Source organism: Oscarella lobularis, chromosome 19 (genome assembly GCF_947507565.1).
Source record: "Oscarella lobularis chromosome 19, ooOscLobu1.1, whole genome shotgun sequence".
Lineage (NCBI taxonomy): Eukaryota > Metazoa > Porifera > Homoscleromorpha > Homosclerophorida > Oscarellidae > Oscarella > Oscarella lobularis.
The window spans coordinates 520,461-544,450 of record NC_089193.1 but is presented as its reverse complement, the minus strand read 5'-3'; the positions used below and the strand labels follow the sequence as shown (position 1 = coordinate 544,450).

The following is a 23,990-nucleotide window of genomic DNA, read 5'->3' as shown; positions in this document are numbered from 1 at the left end:
AAGGAAAGTAAGCAAATGACTTATGAATGAATAAAACAAAGCAAAAAATGCAACTGAGTGTATTCATGCATTGTATGAGCAGTTACAACGAGGACGTTCCCATACCTCTTACAATTAATTAAGAGTAGTTATATCTTTGTACATTGAGGCATTAAACAGTTGTCGTTTCTCTATACAGTCTAATCAAGATGAAATTAAAAAGCAAGGCAAACCAGTAGCACTAATATAAAATCAAAAATACTACCAAATATAAACAAAGAACAAATAATATAGAAGGGCAAGGCAGCACAAAAAAACTGGCAAATTCTTTGACATATTTAAAAAATATATAGTGCACGTTTTGAAGAGTATCTTTCCACGTTACACAAAACGGCAAACTTTAAAATGAAAACTGAACGTTAGTTCAAGGAAATATTGAGGAGAATGACTTTGTGATTGTCTTTCTCAAACACCCCATTAACCAATCGTTTTGCTGTTACAAGTTCACGTTCAGACAAACGCTTTTCATGTTGACCAAAATAAATTTTGAGCGTTTCAAAACACGTTTGTGCTGACAATCGTTTAGCAGGATCGCGACTTATTAAACGACTGCAGAGTACGAATAAATTGGAACGATCAGCGAGAAGACCCAACTGAGTGTGCCTCTCTTCTGGAATAGGACCCACACCCGTGAATATTTCAAGTAATGAAACGCCCATGCTGTACACGTCGCTACTCAACGTGCTCGAAGTGGCAGTGCCGCCAGACAGCGGCGCTCTTTCTGGAGCGAGATAAGGAGGGCTCATTGGACCAGCGGACAGAGAACTCTCGATAATGTGCGCCGCTCCTAAATCACCTATTTTCACCTTCATGTCTCGTGTTACGAGAACATTCGACGGGCGGATGTCACCGTGGACGTAGGATCGAGGACGAATCTGATGAAGATATGCGATTCCTGACGTCATATCCATGGCAATAGACAGCTGCTCGTAAATGGACAGATAGGACCTGGAAGCGTGAGCGGCGTCGATGACTTCGCTGACCGATCCCTCGAGTAGTTCCATGACGATTTGAAGGGGTGCTCCTTCGGTCACGACCGCTCCACATACGACCATGATATTGGGATGGTGGAGACGACTGCATACGAGAACTTCTCGTTTGAACATTGCTTCGTTGCGTTGACTTATGATGAGCTCGTGAATTTTTTTGACGGCGACTCGCATTTCGCGCCAACGCCCAACAGAAACGCCTGATTGATTTATTTAAGCGTTATTAGTTTTAAATATGAATCACAATCTATAGTGTGTCTACCTGCAAATGATCCCGAGCCAAGACTTTTATCTGAGAGATGCACTGCATCGGAATTGATGTTTAGCACGTCAGTGAATGCGTCGAGGTTTCCTTTTATCTCGTCACGAGACGCCTCTAGGGCTTCATAGCGCATCAAAGAAACTGCAATTTCTTCATCTTTTTGTTCGACAAGGCGTTGAGATGTGAAGAGTTCCTCCCTGAAAAATATAAGATTAACAAACATTGCTAAGTAGTACTTTCAATAACCTGATATGAGCTATGTCTTCATCTTTACGCTGTACAAGGCGGTGACAAGAGGACAGTTCTTGCCTAGGGTAGACCCAAAAAATATATTAAATACCGCCTGAATAAAAATCTCTTCAAAACCTAATAGAAGCAATCTGCTCGTCTTTTTGCTGTTCAAGACGACGGTGAGCTATAGACGCTTCACCTTGAACAGAGACCAATTCTCTCCTGTATTTTAGAAGCCAAAACCAAATTAGGTTATTTTTATTTTCAATGTATTACCTGATCAGTCCCATTTCTCCGTCTTTACGCTCAACAAGACGATGGGAAGAGGTCAGTTCTTCTCTAAAATCACATTTAAATGACACAGAGTATTTAAAGTGATAACAAAAATCAAAAGGATTTAATTAACCTTATTTGAGTCATTTCTCCTTGGGCAGACGCTAGTTCCTTTCTAAAAACCAAAAAAAAAGAGGGCCTTATCTTTTACAATAGTATACAACATAATAAATAACCTGATGGAGGATTTTTCTTCGGTCAATTCAGAGCACCTTCGTCGCAAATGCTCCAGCTCGCGTTGCATCATTTCAACATCTTCTCTGTCACTTAGAAGTGAAAGACGCGGAGATGAAGTTGCTGCACGAACTAACGCCCGTCTCGACGAGAGAATATCTCGTTTAATTTTCATGTACGTCTCGCTCTTCACGTCTGCAAAATTTATTATTTAGACGTTGATAAAAATAAATACAGCACGTTACCAAGATGAAAATCGCTAAGAATAGGCCGGAACGATAACGGCCAAGAGGAGGTGGAGTAAACACCACCAGAGACAATGACGGCAGTAGTCTTGTCGTCGTTCTGCACACAATGACATGTGTGACCACAAACTTTTCCCAATTGTGGATCGATGTCCATCTTTACAAATTTTCATTAAAAATCAATGAAAGTAAAATTATAACAACCTGATATGCTTTGGAATTGTTACAATCCAGAACGTAAACATTGTCAGAATTTGTTTCGTCGAGCATTCGACCACCAACGAGAAGACAAATTGATTCGTCTTCTAATCCTCCTGTCACTAAATGACAAATTGCATGTTTCCGTCTTGGTGATGGTTTCACATTGAAATCAATGATTGTCCACAACTAAAAATAATGCTAAACAGATTTATTATTTAACTACGCAGGTTTACTTTGAGATTTAAATTTATTAAAATAGAGTGAGATTCAAACACCACGTCCCTTCCATGAAGTAATGCTCGATGCTCGTCAATGGCTGCCATGGCAGCGGCAACAAGTGGTTTAGGTCGTGTTCCACTTAATTCCAAATCCAACCACATTCCTAGTTTATATTTTAAATTACTATCAAATTGATATTGAATCGAGTCACCTTCTTCATTTCCCTCTTCAAGTCGAAATTCATAAATATCATTACTCCAATCGTATTCATCCTGAGTTGCTCCAGACTGGAGTTGATCACGAGAAATCTTCTTTTCGCTCTCTCCCCCAAACATGATCAATCTTGATCCAATCGAACACAAACAGCATTCGGAGCGCTCGTGCGGATTCTTTCCTCCGATAGGCGTCGCTACTTCGATCCATTCTATTTTCTTTGGATCAAGACGATAAACGATTCCCAGGCGACGACCCTCTTTTGTTCTTCCCCCGTATGAGAAGATCATCTTGTCGATGACAACACATCGTGCTCCCCTACAAGGTGGAGGAATCGTTCGACCTCGAGTCAATCGACGGATCCACTTCTTTTCCGCTCTTCGAACATTCAACACCAAGATTTCATTGCGGGGAAAGTGTTTTGATCCATCGAAGCCACCAAAGAGATGAAGATGATCGTCGACAAACGCGCATTCATGAGCATACCGCTTCTCAGGTGAGATGGCTGGGGAGTGTTCATCAGGGGAGTCGTTTTTTCGAAGTATTCGACGAATCCAATCCATTTCTCTGGCAACCAGTGCGCACGCGCAGTAGGTTCATCTTATCTTTCGCATAATTTTCTGCATTGAGCCCGTTCGATTGCATCGTCGAATGAGACACAGATCGTCCTGGTTGTCGACCTGTTTCTTTGGCGAAGCAATTTTTTCTCTTAGAAACAGAATTGTGCAGCGAAATCGTCGATTCGGCGTCGACGAAGAAGCCGAATTGACCGCCAAAGATCAATTGGACAACTTATGAATGGGCGCGAGCGACGAAGACAAGAATCTGAGGTATGAGAGAGAGTAGACAGAGAGAAAAAGAGGAGGGGCCCCTTTCTCTCTTTTTCGGTTTGTGAACGTTATTAATAGGGTCTCGTCTTCAGGCGGCATACAATGATGGAAAAGAAAAGTTTTCAGAGCTATTTTCTACAAATCTAATGGTTGCCTAAAATTATTATAATCTACTTCAGAGTTTGATTTTATTTTTTTATTTAGACTAATTGAATCAATCTCACGGCCGTGTGCGTTTCCAATTCATTTCTCACAAGCGTCTCGCTGTCAAACCGTGAAAGCCATTTCTCACCTGTGACGCATTCCTACTTCAGTTTCTTCTTGATTCTTCATATACTTGGGATTGGGAATGAAAACATCTCAAGGTAAGGACTATGATAGGTGGGATACTTTGGAATTCACCACGCTCTAGTGTTAAAATTCATGTTCGTTTCATAGGGTGGTTTGTTTGAGTGGGAGAGACGTTGGAGCGGTTGCGTCATATGAGGCACGTTGCCTGTGAAGCATCAGATAAGTGCATAGATTGTTTTTTGTGGGTCAGTTGGTTTGCTTTATTTGTTGTGGCAGGAGGAAGACTCAGCTGTCCTATGAGGAGTTTTTACATGGTCGTTCTCTATAATTTGACTATGCGTGCAGTATGTGCTAAAGATTTATCATATTTAAATCAAGTCGTTTTTTAGTGAAATTTGCCTAATTTTTGGTGGACGGGAGAACCAAGAGAAAGGATGGTTAATAGTTATGTTGGTTAGGCAATTCGTTTGGGAATTGGGGGAGGTCTACGAAGGAAATGTACTTTTAATTATGTGTGTTAACCTTGTTAAGAATTAATTTACTAACTACAGTCACCTAGGTTTGGTAATTTATTTTTAATAAACGAATTGCTGTTGTCATGTCTTTTTCATATACTCCGCGGCGAATAAGGGCAATGCGGAATGCGAAAGAAAAATATCCCGTGGCTAGGACTGCGCTAGATGAAATACTTTGTGATATGTGCCAGGTTCAAGTGTATTCTGTAGTTTTATTGGGTTGTTTGTTATAGTGGGAGGAAAGTTGGAGGTGGTGGTGCTGTGCAGAATAAATACGTCGACTCGTTTATCACATAAGAGCCTAGAATGTTCGTTTGCTTTCTTCTTTCTTCATGGAAGTAGAATAACTCAGCGGTATCGTAAGGGATTATTGAATGGTCGTCTTTTCATTCTACAGTGCATGCAGTATGTGCCCCTGACTCTTCGTAATCAGAGCTAATTCATTATTTTAGTTAGAAATTCTCTAAGCCATTGGTGGACGCAAGAACCGGAAGGAATGATGGTGAGGGCCCGTACTATTCTATGATGGGTGGGGCGATCCTCAGAATGTTTTAGAGATGTCACAGAAATTGTTTAGTAAGGAAAAGATACCGAAGGTAATTTATCGAAATATAATTGTGTTAGCTGGAGTAAATTGTTTAGTAAAAGTTTTATGAATTTTGTTGTCTAACTTCTGGAATTTAATAATAAAAGCTAGAACAAAATGCTGTTCTCTCGCGTATCTCAAACGTATGTCCTGGTAGGGTAAACGGTTTTTGCTCGCTTTTTCTGGAAAAGTGGTTTACCCTACCCGGATCGGGGATCATATAATAAAGGAGTATTATCTCTTACAATTAATAAAGAGCAGGTACATCTTTATACATTGAGGCTATAAACAGTTGTCGTTTCCCTATACAGCATAATAAAGATGAAATTAAAAAGAAAGTCAAACCAGTTGCACTAATATAAAATCGAAAATATCACCAAAAACAAACAAAAAAGAAATAACATAGAAGGGCAGGGCAGCACAAAAAAGAGTCGAATTTTTTAGAGAGAGAGTAGAAAGAGAGAAAGAGAGGAGGGGCTCCTTTCTCTCTTTTTCGGTTTGTGAATGTTATTAATAGGGTCTCGTCTTCAGGCGGCACGTAATTATAAATTAGAAGAGATTTGATGAAGCAAATTTTGGCAGATAATAGGGTTCTCTAAAATTAATATAATCTATTTCAGAGTTTAATTTGATTATATTATTTAGACTAATTGAATCACTTTTACGGCCGAAGGCGTCTCCAAATTATTCCTTACCAGCGTTACGCTATCCAGCCGTGAAAGCCCTTCCTCACGAGCTGTGACACATCCCCAACCGAGTTCCTATATCTTTTTTATATACTTGGACGAAGAAGGAAAATGATTAAGAATGAAAGCATCTCAAAGGCAAGTACTATGCTAGGTGAGATACTTTGGAATTATCCAGGTTCTAGTTTACAATCCGTGCTCGATTTATAGGGTAGTTTGTTTGAGTGGGATTGAAGAGGATCAGATAACTGCCTAAGTTATTCTTTAGATGTTAGTGGCTTTGCTTCTTTTGTTGTGGCAGGAGGAAGACTCAGCGGTGCGACGAGGCCTTTTTCATGGTCGTTTTTTTTGATTGGGCTATACTGCAGTTATCGTATTAAAATCGAATTCTTTTTTTAATTACAGATGTCTAATTTTTGATAATCAGGAGACCTAAGAGAAAGGGTAGTTGGCCAGAATTCTAAGAAGAAAATTATATTGGTTAGACAATTTGTTTAGGATTGGGGCGGAGGTCTAAGGAAGGATAAGACAAGGTTGAAATTTTATGTGTGCTTTGCTAGCGTTACTTCTTGAGAAATATTTTACAGATTTTAGTTGTCTTGTTTTGGTAATTTATTAATAATAAATGTTTTAACGAATTGCTGTTCTTTCGCGTGTTACAACACATCATTAATATTTTCAAGAGTATTCCCAATCTTCGATGGCCCGTATGTCCGGGTAGGGTAAACGGTTTTTCTCGTATTTTTCTTCAAAAGCTGTTTACCATACACGGATATACGGGCTCCCAACAATAGGCACACATGTCCTCCCAGTGTTAGCAAATTACCTCGAGTCAAGTTAATTAATTAACGAAGCAAAGAGGTTGGAATTTATTTAGAAAAATTACGAGTTACAAAAAAAAATTAAACTTTAAAGACATACGCGCATTTTGTCAGTCGAATAAAATAATTAAAAAAATCATTTTTCGTTGAGAAAGAGTATTCATAAACAGAGAAATACAAAATAAAGTTAGCTTGAAAATAGTATTCGCGAAACACCTACCAATATAAAAGTCTAGAGAAATGCCGGAGAAACATCAAAGAGAGGAAACAAAGTACACATAAACGTTCAATCGAGGGATATTTTTTGAAGGATGACCTTATGAGTGTCTCCCTCAAAAACACCACTAACTATTCTATTTGCTGTGAGAATTTTTTCAGCTGTTAAACCCCTTTCATGTTCGACAAAATTAACTTTTAGCGTTTCGAAGCACATTTGTGCTGACATTCGATTGGCGGAATTACGACCAATCAAGCGAGAGCAAAGCATGAATAAATCAGGACGACTAGCAAGAGCATCAAGCTGAGTCTGCCTCTCCTCTGGAATAGGACCCACACCCGTGAAGATCTCAATTAATGACACGCCCACGCTGTTCACGTCACTATTCAACGTGCTCGAAGTGGCAGGACTGCCAGACTCAGGCAACCTTTCTGGAGCGAGATAAGGAGGACTCATTGGACAAGCGGACAGAGAGCTCTCGATAATATAAGCCGCTCCCAAGTCACCCACTTTTACTTTCATATCTCTCGTGACGAGAACATTTGACGGACGAATGTCGCCGTGGACGTAGGGTCGAGGACGAATCTGATGAAGATACGATATACCTGACGTCATATCCATGGCAATAGACAGCTGCTCGTAATTGGTCAAATAGGATCCGGATGCGTGGGCGGCGTCGATGACTTCACTGACGGATCCTTCGAGTAATTCCATGACGATTTGGAGAGGAGATCCTTCGGTTATGACCGCTCCACATACGATCATTATATTGGGATGATGGAGTCGACTGCATACGAGAACTTCTCGTCGAAACATTGCCACGTTGCGTTGACTTGTGATGAGGTCGTGAATTTTCTTCACGGCGACTCTCATTCCGCGCCATTGGCCCACGGAAACGCCTTAGTGATGTACGCAATATTAAATTTAAATAAATACCTAATTATGACATTCACCTGCAAAAGATCCTGAACCGAGTATTTGGCTTGACAGGTGAACTTCGTCTGGACTAATGTTCAACACGTCAGTGAACTTGTCGAGGCGTTGCTTCATCTCGTCAGGAGATGCTTCAAGGGTTTCGCAGCGTGTCAATGCAACACTACGGTGTCGTTGCACTGACGTCAGTTCCTCCCTACAAAGAAGAAATTTTTTAAAGTCATATTATGTATTTTTCTTTGGAACCTGATGGAAGAAATTCCTTCGTCTTTAAGACGCTGAGCCAAAGATGCTTCTCTATGAACAGACGCCAATTCTTGCCTATAATTAAAAAAAATAAAACACACTTATTATTTCGATTATTAGAAACCATTTTCAATGAGCTTATGCGAGTAATGGCGCCGTCTTTATCCTGTGCAAGCCGTTGTAACGTGGCGAATTGCTGTCTAAAACAATGAAAATATACACTATTGGCAGAACTCATTTGTGGGGCTACTGAATGGAAGAAATCTGCTGGGCTTTTTCCTGTTCAAGACGACGTTGAGCAATAGATGCTTCTGTTTGAAAAGACGCCAAGTCCTGCCTATAATTAAAAGCTGAAACCAAATTTATTTGTTACTTTCAAAAGATAACCTGATCTGTTCAATTTCTCCGTCTTTGCGCTCAACAAGACGATGAGAAGAGGTCAGTTCTTCTCTGGGAGCAAAAAATTCACGTTATTATTGAAATTACACAAAGAATTACGTTATACTTTACGATAGTATACAACATAATATATAACTTGATAGACGATTTTTCTTCGGTCAATTCAGAGCACCTGCGTCGCAAATGCTCGAGCTCACGTTGCATCATTTCAATATCTTCTCTGTCACTTGGAAGTGAAAGACGCGGAGATGAAGTTGCTGCACGAACTGACGCCCGTCTCGACAAAAGAATTTCTCGTTTAATTTTAATGTACGGCTCGTTCTTCACGTCTGCAAAATTTATTATTTAGACGTTGATAAAAATAAATACAGCACGTTACCAAGATGAAAATCGCTAAGAATAGGCCGGAACGAATACGGCCAAGAGGAGGTGGAGTCAGCACCACCAGAGACAATGACGCCAGTAGTCTTGTCTTCGTTCTGCACACAATGACATGTGTGCCACATAACTTTTCCCAATTGTGGATTGACGTCCATCTTTACAAATAAGCATTAAAAATTCAATATAAGTAAAATTATAACAACCGGATATGCTTTGGAATTGTCACAATCCAGAACGTAAACATAGTCAGAATTTGTTTTGTCGACCATTTTACCACCAACGAGAAGACAAATTGATTCGTCTTCTAATCCTTCTGTCACGATTTGACAAATTGCATGGTTGTGTCTTGTTGATGGTTTCACATTGAAATCAATGATTGCCCACAACTAAAAATTTTGCTAAAAATATCTATTATTTAACTACGCAGGTTTACTTTGAGATTTAAATATATTAAAATAGAGTGAGATTCATTCTCCACGTCCCTTCCATGAAGTAATGCTCGATGCTCGTCAATGGTTGCCATAGCAGCGACAACAAGTGGTTTTGGTCGTGTTCCACTTAATTCCAAATCCAACCACATTCCTAGTTCATATTTCAAATTATTATCAAATTGATATTAAATCGAGTCACCTTTTTCATTTACCTCTTCAAGTCGAAATTCATAAATATCATTACTCCACTTGTTAATATTCTGAGTTGCCCCAGACTGGAGTTGATCACGAGGAATCTTCTTTTCGCTCCCTCCCCCAAACATGATCATTCTTGATCCAATCGCACACCAACAACATCGTGTGCGTTCGTGCGGTTTCTTTCCTCCGATAGGCGTCCCTACTTCGATCCATTCCATTTTCTTCGGATCGAGACGATAAACGATTCCCAGGCAACGACCCTCTTTTGTTCTTCCCCCGTATGAGTAGATCATCTTGTCGATGACAACACATCGTGCTCCCCAACAAGGTGGAGGAATCGTTCTACCACGAGTCAATCGACGGATCCACTTCTTTTCCGCTCTTCGAACATTCATCACAAAGATTTCATTGCGGAGAACGTATTTTGATCCATCGTGGCCACCGAAGAGATGAAGATGATCGTCGACCAATGCGCATTCATGAAAACGCCGTTTCTCGGGTGCGATGGTTTGAGAGTCGCCGTCGGAGGAGTCGTTTTTGCGAAGTATTTGACGAAGCGAAGCCATGACTCTGACAACCAGTGCGCACGCGCAATAAAGGTTCATCTTTTCTTTGTGTGTTTCACGGAATGTTCTGGATTGAGTCCGTTCGATTACATCATCAAATGAGACATAGATCGTCTAAATGCCGACCTGTTTTCTCGTTGAAGCAAATTTTCTCGTCGAAACAGAATTGTGCAGCGAAATCGTTAATTCGGCGTCGACGAAGAAGCCAAATGCACCATCTAAAGATCAATTGGACAATTTACAAACGGTGGCGAGCGACGAAGACAAGAATCTGAGGTATGAGAGAGTAGACAGAGAGAAAGAGACGTGGGGCTCCTTTCTCTCTTTTTTGGTTTGTGAAAGTTATTTTTAGGGTCTCGTTTTCAGGCGGCATACAATGATGGAAAAGAAGAGTTTTCAGAGCTATTTTCTACAGATCTAATGGTATTATAATCTACTTCAGAGTTTGAATTTATTTTATTATTTAGACTAATTGAATCAATCTCACTTCCGTGCGCGTTTTCAATTCATTCCTCACAAGCGTCTCGCTGTCAAACGGTGAATGCCATTTCTCACCTGTGTGACGCATATCCCTACTTGAGTTTCTACGTGAATCTTCATATACTTGGGATGTGGAATGAAAACATCTCAAGGCAAGGACTCTTCGTAATCAAAGATAATTCATTGTTTTAATTAGAAATTCTCTCTTAGTCATTGGGGGACGAAAAAACCCGAAGGTAATTTATTTGTGTTCGCTGGTGAAATTTTTTTAGTAAAAGTATTTGAATTTTGTTGTCTAACTTTGGTAATTTGATAATGAAGGTTAGAACAAAATGCTGTTCTCTCGCGTGTCTCAAAACTTCAGTGGCCCGTATGTCCGGCTTGGGTAAACGGTTTTACTCGTTTACCCTACCCGGACATGCGGGCAGTCGGGGATCATATGTAAAGGAGTAATATCTCAGACGCAGTAACTCGTTCGGATAATTAAGGAAAGGAAGCAAATGACTTATGAATGAATAAAACAAAGTAAAAAATGCAAATGAGTGTATTCATGCATTGTATGAGCAGTTACAACGAGGACGCTCCCATACCTCTTACAATTAATTAATTAAGAGTAGTTATATCTTTGTACATTGAGGCATTAAACAGTTGTCGGTTCTCTATACAGTATAATCAAGATGAAATTAAAAAGCTAGGCAAACCAGTAGCGCTAATATAAAATCGAAAATACTACCAAATATAAACAAAGAACAAATAATATAGAAAGGCAAGGCAGCACAAAAAAAACAGGCAAATTCTTTGACATATTATAAAAAATATCGTGCACGTTTTGAAGAGTATCTTTCCACGTTACAAAAATCGGCAAACTTTAAAATGAAAACTGAACGTCAGTTCAAGGAAATATTGAAGAGAATGACTTTGTGAGTGTCTTTCTCAAACACCCCATTAACCAATCGTTTTGCTGTTACAAGTTCACGTTCAGACAAACGCTTTTCATGTTGACCAAAATAAATTTTGAGCGTTTCAAAACACGTTTGTGCTGACAATCGTTTAGCAAGATCGCGACTTATTAAACGACTGCAGAGTACGAATAAATTGAAACGATCAGCGAGAAGACCCAACTGAGTGTGCCTCTCTTCTGGAATAGGACCCACACCCGTGAATATTTCAAGTAACGAAACGCCCATGCTGTACACGTCGCTACTCAACGTGCTCGAAGTGGCAGTGCCGCCAGACAGCGGCGCTCTTTCTGGAGCGAGATAAGGAGGGCTCATTGGACCAGCGGACAGAGAACTCTCGATAATGTGCGCCGCTCCTAAATCACCTATTTTCACCTTCATGTCTCGTGTTACGAGAACATTCGACGAACGGATGTCGCCGTGGACGTAGGGTCGAGGACGAATCTGATGAAGATATGCGATTCCTGACGTCTGATTTAAATGATATATAGTATTTAAAAAGAAAACAATATTCACAAAAAACCTAGCCTAAGTTGAATGATTTCTTTTTTGCAGGAGACTTTGGACAGATACCAGTTCATTTCTAAAAGACAAATAATTATGTTATACTTTACAATAGTATACAAGATAATATATAACCTGATAAACGATTTTTCTTCGGTCAATTCAGAGCACCTTCGTCGCTAATGCTCGAGCTCGCGTTGCATCATTTCAATATCTTCTCTGTCACTTGGAAGTGAAAGGCGCGGAGATAAAGTTGCTGCACGAACTGACGCCCGTCGCGACGAGAGAATTTCTTGTCTAATTTTCATGTACGGCTCGTTCTTCACGTCTGCAAAATTCATTATTTAGATGTTGATAACAAAATACAGCACGTTTCCAAGAGGAAAATCGCTAAGAATAAGCCGGAACGAATACGGCCAAGAGGAGGAGGTGGAGTCAACACCACCAGAGACAATGACGTCAGTAGTCTTGTCTTCGTTCTGCACACAATGACATGTGTGCCACATAACTTTTCCAAATTGCGGATCGACGTCCATCTTTAAAAAATAATCATTAAAAATTCAATAAAATTAAAATTATAACAACCTGATATGATGTGGAATTGTCACAATCGAGAACGTAAACATAGTCAGAATGTGTTTCGTCGACCATTAGACCACCAACGAGTAGACAAATTGATTCGTCTTTTAATCCTTCTGTCACGATTTGACAAATTGTATGATGCTGTCTTGGTGATGGCTTCACATTGAAATCAATAATTGTCCACAACTAAAAATATTGCTAAACATATCTATTATTTAACTACGCAGGTTTACCTTGCGATTTAAATCTATTAAAATAGAGTGAGATTCATTCTCCATGTCCCTTCCATGAAGAAATGCTCGATGCTCGTCAATGGTTGCCATGGCAGCGGCAACAAGTGGTTTTGGTCGTGTTCCACTTAATTCCAAATCGAACCACATTCCTAGTTTATATTTCAAATTATGATTAAATGGATATTAAATCGAGTCACCTTTTTCATTTCCCTCTTCAAGTCGAAATTCATAAATATCATTACTACAGTTGTATTTATCCTGAGTTGCCCCAGACTGGAGTTGATCACGAGGAATCTTCTTTTCGCTCACTCCCCCAAACATGACCATTCTTGATCCAATCGCACACAAACAGCAGAATGAGCGTTCGTGCGGTTTCTTTCCTCTGATAGGCGTCGCTACTGTTGGTGTCGGAGCTCAGTACAGGTGAGAACGTTAGTCTATTTGACTATAGATATGTGCATGACATATATAGGGAACACTTAGGGGTGTGCCTAAGGGTATGACAATGTAAGTGAGCTCCTTAGTATTAACTAACATACACTACAGCTACTTCGATCCATTCCATTTTCTTCGGATCGAGACGATAAACGATTCCCAGGCGACGACCTTCTTCTGTGTATCCCCCGTATGAGTAGATCATCTTGTCGATGACAACACATCGTGCTCCCCTACAAGGTGGAGGAATCGTTCGACCTCGAGTCAATCGACGAATCCACTTCTTTCCGCTCTTCGAACATTCATCACAAAGATTTCATCGCGGGGAAATAATTTTGATCCATCGGAGCCACCGAAGAGATGAAGATGATCGTCGACCAATGCGCATTCATGAGAACGCCGTTTCTCGGGTGCGATGGTTTGAGAGTCGTCTTAGGGGGAGTCGTTTTTGCCAAGTATTTGACGAAGCCACGCCATTACTCTGACAACCAGTGCGCACGCGCAGTAAAGGTTCATCTTTTCTTTGTGTGTTTCACAGAATGTTCTAGATTGAGCCCGTTTGATTGCATCATAGAATGAGACACAGATCGTCTCGGTTGTCGACGTGTTTTCTCGGTGAAGCACTTTTTCTCGCGGAAAGTGAATAGTGCAGCGAAATCGTTGATTCGGCTTCGACGAAGAAGCCAAATAGACCTCTAGTGATCAATTGGACAAGTTACGAATGGTTGCAAGCGACGAAGACAAGAATCTGATGTATTAGAGAGAGTAGAAAGAGAGAAAGAGAGGAGGGGCCCCCTTTCTCTCTTTTTCGGTTTGTGAATGTTATTAATAGGGTCTCGTCTTCAGGCGGCACGTAATTACCAATTAGAAGAGATTTGATGGAGCAAATTTTGGCAGATAATAGGGTTCTCTAAAATTAATATAATCTATTTCAGAGTTTGATTTGATTATATTATTTAGACTAATTGAATCACTTTTACGACCGTAGGCGTCTCCAAATTATTCCTGACCGGCAGCGTTACGCCATTCAACCGTGAAAGCCTTTCCTCAGAAGCTGTGACACATCTTCACCTGAGTTCCTATATCTTCTTTATATACTTGGACGAAGAAGGAAAATGATTGGGAATGAAAGCATCTCAAAGGCAAGTACTATACTAGGTGAGATACTTTGGAATTTTCCAGGTTCTAGTTTACAATCCGTGCTCGATTTGTAGGGTAGTTTGTTTGAGTGGGATTGAAGAGGATCAGATAAGTGCCTAAGTTATTCTTTGAATGTTAGTGGCTTTGCTTCTTTTGTTGTGGCAGGAGGAAGACTCAGCGGTGCGACGAGGTCTTTTTCATGGTCTTTTTTTTAATTGGGCTATACTGCAGTTATCATATTCAAATGGAATTCTTTTTTTAATTAGAGATGCCTAATTTTTGGTAAACAGGAGACCTAAGAGAAAGGGTAGTTGGCCAGAATTCTACGAAGAAAATTATATTGGTTAGACAATTTGTTTAGGAATGGAGCGGAGGTCTAAGGAAGGATAAGACAAGGTTGAAATTTTATGTGTGCTTTGCTAGCGTTACTTCTTGAGAAATATTTTACAGATTTTAGTTGTCTTGTTTTGGTAATTTATTAATAATAAATGTTTTAACGAATTGCTGTTCTTTCGCGTGTTACAACACATCATTAATATTTTTCAAGAGTATTCTTAATCTTTGCTGGCCTGTATGTCCGGATAGGGTGAACGGTTTTTCTCGTATTTTTCTTCAAAAGCCGTTTACCCTACCCGAATATACGGGCTCCCAACAAAAGGCACACATGTTCTCCCAGTGTCAGTAAATTCCCTCGAGTTTAGTTAATTAATTAACAAAGCAAAGAGGTTGGAATTTATTTAGAAAAATTACCAGTTACAAAAAATAAAACTTTCAAGACATACGTGCACTTTGTCAGTCGAATAAAATAAATAAAAAAAATACTTTTCATTGAGAAAGAGTATTCACAAACAGAGAAATACAAAATAAAGTTAGCTTGAAAATAGTTTTCGCGAAACACGTACCAATATAAAAGTCTAGAGAAATGCCGAGGAAACATCAAAAACCGGAAACTAAGTACACATAAACGTTCAATCGAGAGATATTTTTTGGAGGATGACCTTATGAGTGTCTCCCTCAAAAACACCACTAACTATTCTCTTTGCTGTGAGAAAGTTTCCAGCTATTAAACCCCTTTCATGTTCGACAAAATTAACTTTTAGCGTTTCGAAGCACCTTTGTGCTGACATTCGATTGGCGGGATTACGACCAATCAAGCAAGAGCAAAGCATGAATAAATCAGGACGACTAGCAAGAGCATCAAGCTGAGTCTGCCTCTCCTCTGGAATAGGACCCACACCCGTGAATATCCCAAGTAATGACACGCCCACGCTGTACACGTCACAATTCAACGTGCTCGAAGTGGCAGGACTGCCAGACTCAGACAACCTTTCTGGAGCGAGATAAGGAGGGCTCATTGGACCAGCGGACAGAGAACTCTCGATAATATGAGCCGCTCCCAAGTCACCCACTTTTACCTTCATATCTCTCGTGACAAGAACATTTGACGGGCGAATGTCGCCGTGGACGTAGGCTCGAGGACGAATCTGATGAAGATACGATATACCTGACGTCATATCCATGGCAATAGACAGCTGCTCGTAATTGGTCAAATAGGATTCGGATGCGTGGGCGGCGTCGATGACTTCACTGACGGATCCTTCGAGTAATTCCATGAAGATTTGGAGAGGAGATCCTTCGGTTATGACCGCTCCACATACGACCATTATATTGGGATGATGGAGTCGACTGCATACGAGAACTTCTCGTCGAAACATTGCCACGTTGCGCTGACTTGTAATGAGCTCGTGAATTTTCTTCACGACCACTCTCATTCCGCGCCATTGGCCCACGGAAACGCCTTAGTCATACACGCAATATTAAATTTAAATAAATACCTATTTATGACATTCACCTGCAAAAGATCCTGAACCGAGGTTTTGGCTTGACAGGTGAACTTCGTCTGGACTAATGTTCAACACGTCCATAAACTCGTCGAGGCGTCGCTTCATCTCGTCACGAGATGCTTCAAGGGTTTCGCATCGTGTCAATGCAACACTACGGTGGCGTTGCACTGACGTCAGTTCCTCCCTACAAAGCAGATTAATATTTAAAGTTATATTATGTATTTTTCCTTGGAACCTGATGGAAGAAATTTTTTCGTCTCTATGGCAAATTTGCTGCTCGAGGCGACGCTGAGCCAAAGATGCTTCTCTATGAACAGACGCCAATTCTTGCCTATAATTAAAAAAATAAAACACACCTAATATTTTGATTATTAGAAATCATTTTCAATGACCTTAAGCGATTAATGACACCGTCTTTATCCTGTGCAAGCCGTTGAGACGTGGCCAATTGCTGTCTAAAACAATGAATATATACACTATTGGCAGAAAACATTCTTTTTGTGGGGCTACTGAATGGAAGAAATCTGCTCGTCTTTTTCCCGTTGAGCAATAGATGCTTCTCTTTGAACAGACGCTAATTCTCGCCTATATTTAAAAATGAAACAAAATTCATTTATTACTTTCCATAAATAACCTGATCTGTGCATTTTCTCCGTCTTTGCGCTCAACAAGACGATGAGAAGAGGTCAGTTCTTCTCTGAGAGCAAAACAATTAACAATATAATTTAAATTAAAGGGTGAAAACAAAGATAAAGAATATTTACAAAATTAACTAACATAATTTGAGTGTTTTCTTTCTGCAGGAGACTTTGGGCAGAGACAAGTTCATTTCTAAAAGACAAAAAAATACGTAATACTTTAAAATAGTATACAACATAATATATAACTTGATAGACGATTTTTCTTCGGTCAATTCTGAGCACCTTCGTCGCAAATGCTCGAGCTCGCGTTGAATCATTTCAATATCTTCTCTGTCACTTGGAAGTGAAAGACGCGGAGATGAAGTTGCTGCACGAACTGACGCCCGTCTCGACGAGAGAATATCACGTTTAATTTTCATGTACGGCTGGTTCTTCACGTCTGAAAAACATGATTCATTAAACGTCAATAAGTCAATTAGAATTAATTTACCAAGACAAAAGCAGCTTAAAATAGGCCTAACTGAGAAATCCCAATTAGCACCACCAGAGACAATGACGTCAGTAGTCTTGTCTTCGTTATGCACACAATGACATGTGTGCCACATAACTTTTCCCAATAGTGGATCGACGTCCATCTTTACAAATAATCATTAAAAATTCAATAAAAGTAGAATTATAACGCTTTGGAATTGTCACAATCCAGAACGTAAACATAATCAGAATTTGCCTCGTCGACCATTTCACCACCAACAAGAAGACAAATTGATTCGGCTTGTAATCCTTCTGTCACTAATTGACAAATTGTATGGCTCCGTCTTGGTGATGGCTTCACATTGAAATCAATGATTGTCCAGAACTTAAAATATTGCTAAAAATAACTATTATTTAACTACGCAGGTTTACTTTGCGATTTAAATTTATTAAAATAGAGTGAGATTCTTTCTTCACGTCCCTTCCATGAAGTAATGCTCGATGCTCGTCAATGGTTGCCATGGCAGCGGCATCAAGTGGTTTTGGTCGTGTTCCACTTAATTCCAAATCCAACCACATTCCTACTTCAGATTTCAAATTATTATTAAATTGATATTGAATCGAGTCACCTTTTTCATTTCCCTCTTCAAGTCGAAATTCATAAATATCATTACTCCATTTGCCTTTATCCTGAGTTGCCCCAGACTGGAGTTGATCACGAGGAATCTTCTTTTCGCTCATTCCTCCAAACACGATCATTCTTGATCCAATCGCACACAAACAGCATGATGAACGTTCGTGCGGTTTCTTTCCTCCAATAGGCGTCGCTACTTCGATCCATTCCATTTTCTTGGGATCGAGACGATAAAAGATTCCCAAGCGACGACCCTCTAATGTTCTTCCCCCGTATGAGTATATCATCTTGTCGATGACAACACATCGTGCTCCCGTACAAGGTGGAGGAATCGTTCGACCTCGAGTCAATCGACGGATCCACTTCTTTTCCGCTCTTCGAACATTCATCATAAAGATTTCATTGCGGGGAACGCATTTTGATCCATCGAAGCCACCGAAGAGATGAAGATGATCGTCGACCAACGCGCATTCATGAGAACGCCGTTTCTTGGGTGCGATGGTTTGAGATTCGCCGTCAGAGGAGTCGTTTTTGCGAAGTATTTGACGTAGAGAAGCCATTACTCTGACAACCAGTGCGCACGCGCAGTAATGGTTCATCTTTTCTTTGTGTGTTTCACGGAATGTTCTGGATTGAGCCCGTTCGATTACATCATCAAATGATACACAGATCGTCCTAGTTGCCGACCTGTTTTCTCGGTGAAGCAAATTTTCTCGTCGAAACAGAATTGTGCAGCGAAATCGTTAATTCGGCGTAGACGAAGAAGCCAAATACACCATCTAATGATATATTGGACAATTTACGAACGGTGGCGAGCGACGAAGACAAGAATCTGAGGTATGAGAGAGTAGACAGAGAGAAAGAGATGTGGGGCCCCTTTCTCTCTTTTTTGGTTTGTGAAAGTTATTTTTAGGGTCTCGTCTTCAGGCGGCCTACAATGACGGAAAAGAAGAGTTTTCTGAGCTATTTTCTAAAGATCTAATGGTATTATATTCTACTTCAGAGTTTGAATTTATTTTATTATTTAGACTAATTGAATCAATCTCACTGCCGTGCGCGTTTTCAATTCATTCCTCACAAGCGTCTTGCTGTCAAACCGTGAAAGCCATTTCTCACCTGTGTGACGCATATCCCTACTTGAGTTTCTTCGTGAATCTTCATATACTTGCGGTTTGGATCGATCGATCGATCGCGTTTCTCATCGAATACGTCCACGAGTTATCTGACGACGCCGGGCGCGCCGATTCCGCGGTTTTCGGTCATTCTTTGTTCGTGTAGGGGCAATCAATCGACTCAAGCGCAAACAATTCGCAGAATAGCGAGAAAACATTTCACGTCGAGCACGCTAAGCTAAGATGGTGATCTGCTAGTAGTGATCATGTGAAAAGGAGGGAGAGTGAATTTAAAAATGGTCCGGCAATTTTTAAAAAGGCGAAAAAATTTTCACCTTAACTTTTAGTTCTCCGTGCAAAGGCTTAAAATCATAAAATGATTTTACTACTTTCTTTAATTAAGTTCGGTGCAACAAGTTATCAACATGCTAGAAGCCCACCGAAAAAGCGTGCCACCGCGTTTCACGAATTATATATAAATAACACAGTATTCCATTTTTAGCGTTTAAACTGTGTAACCTTTGGCGAACAAATAATTTTTCTAAAATATTTGCCTTGGCAAAATGGTGGTCTGGCAGGCGCCGGACCTTCCGGGCCAGCAGCGCCGGCCTTGTATCCCAACAATTACAAAATGACCACAAGTGAAATGAAAATACCTGCAACTCACAACTTTGGCTTTACGTAAAAGTTACCTATAATCATCTCATGCATAAAGATCTTGGAATTTGTCTTCGATTGCTTTTCGACTTACTCCAACCTCCTTTAGCCAACGTAGAAGTTCACGTACAGTCGGCGAGGCGGCTGTTTTCCACACATGGAGAACTTTCTTCATTCGCAAAGCATTTTTGTCAGTACCGTTACGAATTTCTTCAATTGTATTCAAGTCAATGCCAGTGCAAGCAGCAACGTCCTCCCAATGCAATGGACAGACAAGAGAACACGTTGTCATTAGCTTGTCCGACAACTGGTCTTCGTCACCGGAAAAAGGAACCTTAGTCGAGATATCGGGACGCATACCTGTGACGCAGCGAGAAAGATGAATATCGCCCGAAACACAGTTACGCTAAAAAATTCTACCCGTTATTTGTATTCATAAGTAACATTGTAATTACCTCGGGTTTATATTCACCGATCACAAGCTCTCTAACAGATGCACGATATAGTTTTTCCGGGCGAGTGGAAAACAATAAGTCAGCAAAATGGGCGTCGTTGAATTTTTCTTCTACTTCAATGGAAGAGTAAATAGCCGGATCTTTGTCGAGCTGTTTGACATGAGAGCTGTCCAAATAGAACCAATCAAGAACAACCCCCGGGCTCCTCTCGTCGCATGCCTTGGTTATCATTGCTTTAACCTCGGCTAAGAATTGTCTCGCTATTTCTTCACACTGGCTTTTGCTCGACCAGCGAAGAACGACGTCAACGCAGCAGTGCTCCTTAACTCCCAAAGTGACGAGGCACTCGATCACTTTGTCTTTAACAATCTTCACTAATTTGACGCCGTCTTTCCACGCCTTGTGACTCACGTTCTCCAGAGAGTATGACCGACATTGAAAGACGACAAACGACGACGGGGATATGATGTCGACGCCACAAGCGCACTCGTATCGTTGGCCACGATAAATGTTCAAGGTTGAATCTTCACTCCAGGCATCATGAGATATTTTATCATCAAGAAGAGCGGGAATCTGATATTCATCTGTAGCCCCTTCCATTCGAATGCACAGGTCTAGGTAGAGAAGAATTTCAATCGCTTCGTCAGGAGTAACAACAAATGGAGAATCATAGCCCTTTTCCTTGAGGTGATTTTCGAAAGCTGTCAGGGCCAACTGGATGTCCTCCTTGGAAACTATTCCGGATTTTTTTGCTGGCATCGCCACCACAAAATAGGGCGGGGCAAGAAGAGGGCCGATTACATTGCTACAAAGCCATGGCGGTTGAATACATATCTGACGACCAAGATCAATAATCTACCAAGAAAACAAATAATAAAAATCAAATCTGATATGTACTTACTATTCCAGACGAGTCGAGAAATTCAACAGCTACTTTCTTCTCTTCCTTATTTAAAGTAATGCCAACTTCTTCAGCAACCCATTTCACAAATTCCCCTGGCATCAGAAAATGAGCTAGAGGCTTCCTTCTTCTATGGTCAGGAAGAGACAAGTGCTCCTCAATGGTGTGACACAATTTCGGAACACTATCCGCAGCCTATCAAACACTCGAATAAAGATAAAAAAATACAAGGTTGCTTACATCAAGCATCGCCTCGCGAATTTGTTTTAGCTTCGTTCGGCAGTCGCTCATGCGCTCGGATTGGCTTTTGCTGCAATCCATTTCAATCACGAACGAAATGTCGAACGTATCACCAAAATCTCTTTGAAGATGTTTGGCCACTTCCTTTAGCTGATATCTCGCTTCTCTTCCCGCCTCAACGTTGAAGCCAATTCGATTAAAAATCAGGAGAAAAGGAATTCGCGAAATCGACTGCGGTGAAAGCTTCCGTAGTGCAGCTTTCGAGAACGCACACCAAAATCGACCGCTCTCGAGAAGACGACGAACAACTTCTGACGTCATCTCTTCTTCTTCTCGAATTGGAAAAATAAGACAGAACAAGGTGTTTGATTGTTGAAAGAATATTCCGTGCGCGCTGTGGAATGTCGGTTGGGAACCGAAGTCCCATGTCGTTCCTTTACCAACTCCAGGAATTTCGCAATTGTGAATGTCAATGCCAGGCGTGCGATCTTTTGGGTCGATTGGGGGACAATTTAGTTGAAGAAGAGAATTGACAAAAGTCGTCTTCCCAGCCATCTCGTATCCGACAACGCACACTTTAATCAAATTAGGACGAACCTTCTCACGTAAGAGGATAGAAAATCGAGCAGCATCCTATAATAAACACTTTCTCATAAATGAATAAATTGAACTGACAAACGTACGTAGTGTTGCCGTAGGATCTGTCTAACTTCACCATTGCGCGCCTCGTCAACAGGCGTTCTACCATTCTAAACGCACAAGTTACAAAACGGTGCTTTATGCTTTATGGTGATGCAAACCTCATTTACAGCCATGATGTTCACACCTTTCTCAAGCAAAAGAAAAATAATTGACATGTCTATTGACGTGCGTCCGGCAGCTCGATGCAACGCATTTTGCTTTTCCTATGGAAAGAACAAGTAACTGAGAATCTGACCACAGATAAAATATGATGACATTGACTGACCAGATCAGTGACAGAAACATCTGCTCCTAAATCAATTAATTCTCGAATGACGACGAGAGTTGGATGAACTGAACAACATGCAAACAATAGAGGCGTTGCTCCTCGCTAAAAGCAACACACATATAAATATATGTTGTATTAATTAAATCACAAGTGCCTTGTCAACTAAATTGACATCAAGTCCTTTCTCAACAACAAGAAATCGTAAAAATTTGAGCATCCTTAGAATTGTATAGGGCATGAAATACGGCTGAACTACCATCCTAAACAAAGAAGAAATCAAAGTTTTCATAAGCGTCTAATGGCGTCCAACGCTAAACCTACCCTATCTTTTGCTGAGCAATCCACCCCCTTTTCATCCAAGTAGCGCACCTTGAGCATTCGATCAACGTAGCTTGCACACGCACTCATAAAAGGAGTAAGGCCACCCTAAACTTAGAGAGATGATATGCGCAACGACATCATTCGACAATCTAACTTCGTTGGCACTATTAACATCAGCATTGTGTTCAACTAGCCATTTCACTCCAAAAATGTCTCCATGATCGCAGGCAATATGCAGAGGAGCATTCCTCATCTATCATAAAAAGATATTTCGGAGCCAAAAAATAGACAAACTCACTCTTTTCACGTCGACAGCGTTCACGCTGATTCCTCTTTCATTGACCAGATGATGAAACAATTCGTTCGCTTTCTCGTACGACGCAAAATCATTAATAGCCGCATTTACCTAACAAATGCAACGTATCTTGATCCTGAGCCATAAAAAATTATTTTTTTACAAGATCAGCTGGTAACACATTGTAGCCGCATTCTTCTAGACAGAGCAGTTTCTCCATCCTGTCAACGTCACTCGTAATGGCCCAAGAATACGGCGTACGTCCATACTACACAAGAACGAAATAAACGAAAATCAAATTAATATTTAATAAATCATATCTATACGGACGATTTCTTCAACATTAATATTTGCACCGTGACTGACGAGCCACCTAACGCCTAAAATATTTCCCCACTTGCACGCATAGTGAAGTGGGAAAACTTCATCCTGCTGCTGCACAACGAAAAAAACAAATAAATTAATTAGACCAGAAATCGTATCAGTCTCACTATGTCTTGTTCATCGATGTCTTGATTTTCCAAATAGCCGAGCCACTCATCTGCTTCTTAAGCCGTTTCAAAATCTCTCGTCACTATTATGTGAAAAACATTGGCAAAACGGCGTCGGCAGCCACTCTAGTTGATTTGATCTCGTCACGTGAACATGTTTGTGAACCGAAAAAAGACGTTGTCGGCATACCTTATAACGTTGGAATCCTTTCACCGTAGAGAAAATGGTTTCTAACTCATTTTCATTTTTGTGTCTAATTATCTTGATCAATCGCTCGATGGCAGAATGAGCGGACGATTTTGGCCTCTGGGAAAAAAGTGAAAACTACATTATCCGATATTTTCCACACCGAGAACAAAGAAGTTTCGTCGAAAATAACGAGAAACAATCGCTTAGGTTAGGTCACGTGATTGAACGAACGAACGCTTTCGCGAAAACTAAGCTTGAATGACGACGGTTTCGGGGCACCATCACCATTATCGTCACTTTGAGTTAACTCAGCTTTGCCCTACTCGTAGCTTGGCGTTCTTTTTCGCCTTCTTCGCCGGGGAGAAGGCACTCATTATGAAACGGCTCAAACGGGTGATGTGCGCATGCCCTCTTCTTTGTGTCTGTCAC

At 40.6% G+C, this 23,990-nt stretch overlaps 5 protein-coding genes and 4 long non-coding RNA genes across 12 annotated transcripts; 4 read left to right on the top strand and 5 right to left on the bottom strand.

Annotated features, from left to right (window-relative positions):
- Positions 1-165: 165 nt before the first annotated feature.
- LOC136198367 (uncharacterized) lies at positions 166-3,469 on the bottom strand. The gene is made up of 11 exons (XM_065988297.1): positions 2,905-3,469; positions 2,708-2,856; positions 2,478-2,660; positions 2,274-2,430; positions 2,031-2,223; positions 1,928-1,969; positions 1,798-1,860; positions 1,657-1,743; positions 1,537-1,599; positions 1,291-1,487; positions 166-1,228 (listed from the first exon to the last, which is right to left on the bottom strand). Exons 1-11 carry the CDS (start codon positions 3,467-3,469, stop codon positions 399-401), a joined length of 2,529 nt encoding a protein of 842 aa, XP_065844369.1. The 3' UTR covers positions 166-398.
- Positions 3,470-3,546: 77 nt separating this feature from the next.
- On the top strand, positions 3,547-4,596 carry LOC136198408 (uncharacterized). The gene is made up of 5 exons (XR_010672800.1): positions 3,547-3,736; positions 3,815-3,885; positions 3,941-4,101; positions 4,175-4,371; positions 4,417-4,596. It is a non-coding gene; the product is annotated as an uncharacterized lncRNA (long non-coding RNA).
- Positions 4,597-6,673: 2,077 nt separating this feature from the next.
- On the bottom strand, positions 6,674-8,980 carry LOC136198378 (dual specificity protein kinase shkC-like). Its single transcript, XM_065988327.1, has 9 exons — positions 8,810-8,980; positions 8,658-8,759; positions 8,537-8,602; positions 8,419-8,481; positions 8,282-8,368; positions 8,156-8,231; positions 8,032-8,106; positions 7,806-7,981; positions 6,674-7,751 (listed from the first exon to the last, which is right to left on the bottom strand). Exons 8-9 carry the CDS (start codon positions 7,900-7,902, stop codon positions 6,922-6,924), a joined length of 927 nt encoding a protein of 308 aa, XP_065844399.1. The 5' UTR covers positions 7,903-7,981; positions 8,032-8,106; positions 8,156-8,231; positions 8,282-8,368; positions 8,419-8,481; positions 8,537-8,602; positions 8,658-8,759; positions 8,810-8,980; the 3' UTR covers positions 6,674-6,921.
- A 1,071-nt stretch (positions 8,981-10,051) lies between these two features.
- LOC136198394 (uncharacterized) lies at positions 10,052-10,582 on the top strand. The gene is made up of 3 exons (XR_010672787.1): positions 10,052-10,282; positions 10,359-10,429; positions 10,474-10,582. It is a non-coding gene; the product is annotated as an uncharacterized lncRNA (long non-coding RNA).
- Positions 10,583-13,314: 2,732 nt separating this feature from the next.
- Positions 13,315-14,839, top strand: LOC136198387 (uncharacterized). Of its 2 annotated transcripts, XR_010672780.1 has the most exons (4): positions 13,315-13,709; positions 13,774-14,104; positions 14,160-14,357; positions 14,414-14,839. It is a non-coding gene; the product is annotated as an uncharacterized lncRNA (long non-coding RNA). The 2 variants fall into 2 exon arrangements; XR_010672779.1 differs by having other exon boundaries at positions 13,315-14,104.
- Positions 14,840-15,071: 232 nt separating this feature from the next.
- Positions 15,072-18,492, bottom strand: LOC136198370 (uncharacterized). Its single transcript, XM_065988302.1, has 11 exons — positions 17,925-18,492; positions 17,728-17,876; positions 17,315-17,680; positions 17,071-17,263; positions 16,961-17,014; positions 16,818-16,880; positions 16,694-16,768; positions 16,576-16,638; positions 16,419-16,514; positions 16,192-16,367; positions 15,072-16,137 (listed from the first exon to the last, which is right to left on the bottom strand). Exons 3-11 carry the CDS (start codon positions 17,457-17,459, stop codon positions 15,308-15,310), a joined length of 1,695 nt encoding a protein of 564 aa, XP_065844374.1. The 5' UTR covers positions 17,460-17,680; positions 17,728-17,876; positions 17,925-18,492; the 3' UTR covers positions 15,072-15,307.
- Positions 17,498-18,489, bottom strand: LOC136198639 (uncharacterized). Its single transcript, XM_065988645.1, has 2 exons — positions 17,728-18,489; positions 17,498-17,680 (listed from the first exon to the last, which is right to left on the bottom strand). Exons 1-2 carry the CDS (start codon positions 18,487-18,489, stop codon positions 17,498-17,500), a joined length of 945 nt encoding a protein of 314 aa, XP_065844717.1.
- A 55-nt stretch (positions 18,493-18,547) lies between the features above and the next one.
- LOC136198390 (uncharacterized) lies at positions 18,548-19,590 on the top strand. The gene is made up of 3 exons (XR_010672782.1): positions 18,548-18,766; positions 18,843-18,913; positions 18,958-19,590. It is a non-coding gene; the product is annotated as an uncharacterized lncRNA (long non-coding RNA).
- Positions 19,485-23,966, bottom strand: LOC136198368 (death-associated protein kinase 1-like). 3 transcript variants are annotated; one of them, XM_065988298.1, is made up of 16 exons: positions 23,885-23,966; positions 23,562-23,678; positions 23,372-23,497; positions 23,207-23,315; positions 23,044-23,148; positions 22,884-22,991; positions 22,740-22,838; positions 22,586-22,690; positions 22,419-22,524; positions 22,262-22,366; positions 22,095-22,199; positions 21,978-22,043; positions 21,295-21,927; positions 21,055-21,249; positions 20,154-21,008; positions 19,485-20,104 (listed from the first exon to the last, which is right to left on the bottom strand). In XM_065988298.1, the coding sequence occupies exons 8-16, from the start codon at positions 22,618-22,620 to the stop codon at positions 19,745-19,747; spliced, it is 2,460 nt and encodes an 819-aa protein (XP_065844370.1). In that variant the 5' UTR covers positions 22,621-22,690; positions 22,740-22,838; positions 22,884-22,991; positions 23,044-23,148; positions 23,207-23,315; positions 23,372-23,497; positions 23,562-23,678; positions 23,885-23,966; the 3' UTR covers positions 19,485-19,744. The 3 variants fall into 3 exon arrangements, with proteins under 3 accessions (XP_065844370.1, XP_065844372.1, XP_065844371.1); XM_065988300.1 differs by having other exon boundaries at positions 22,740-22,833; XM_065988299.1 differs by having other exon boundaries at positions 23,211-23,315.
- Between the last annotated feature and the right edge of the window lie 24 nt (positions 23,967-23,990).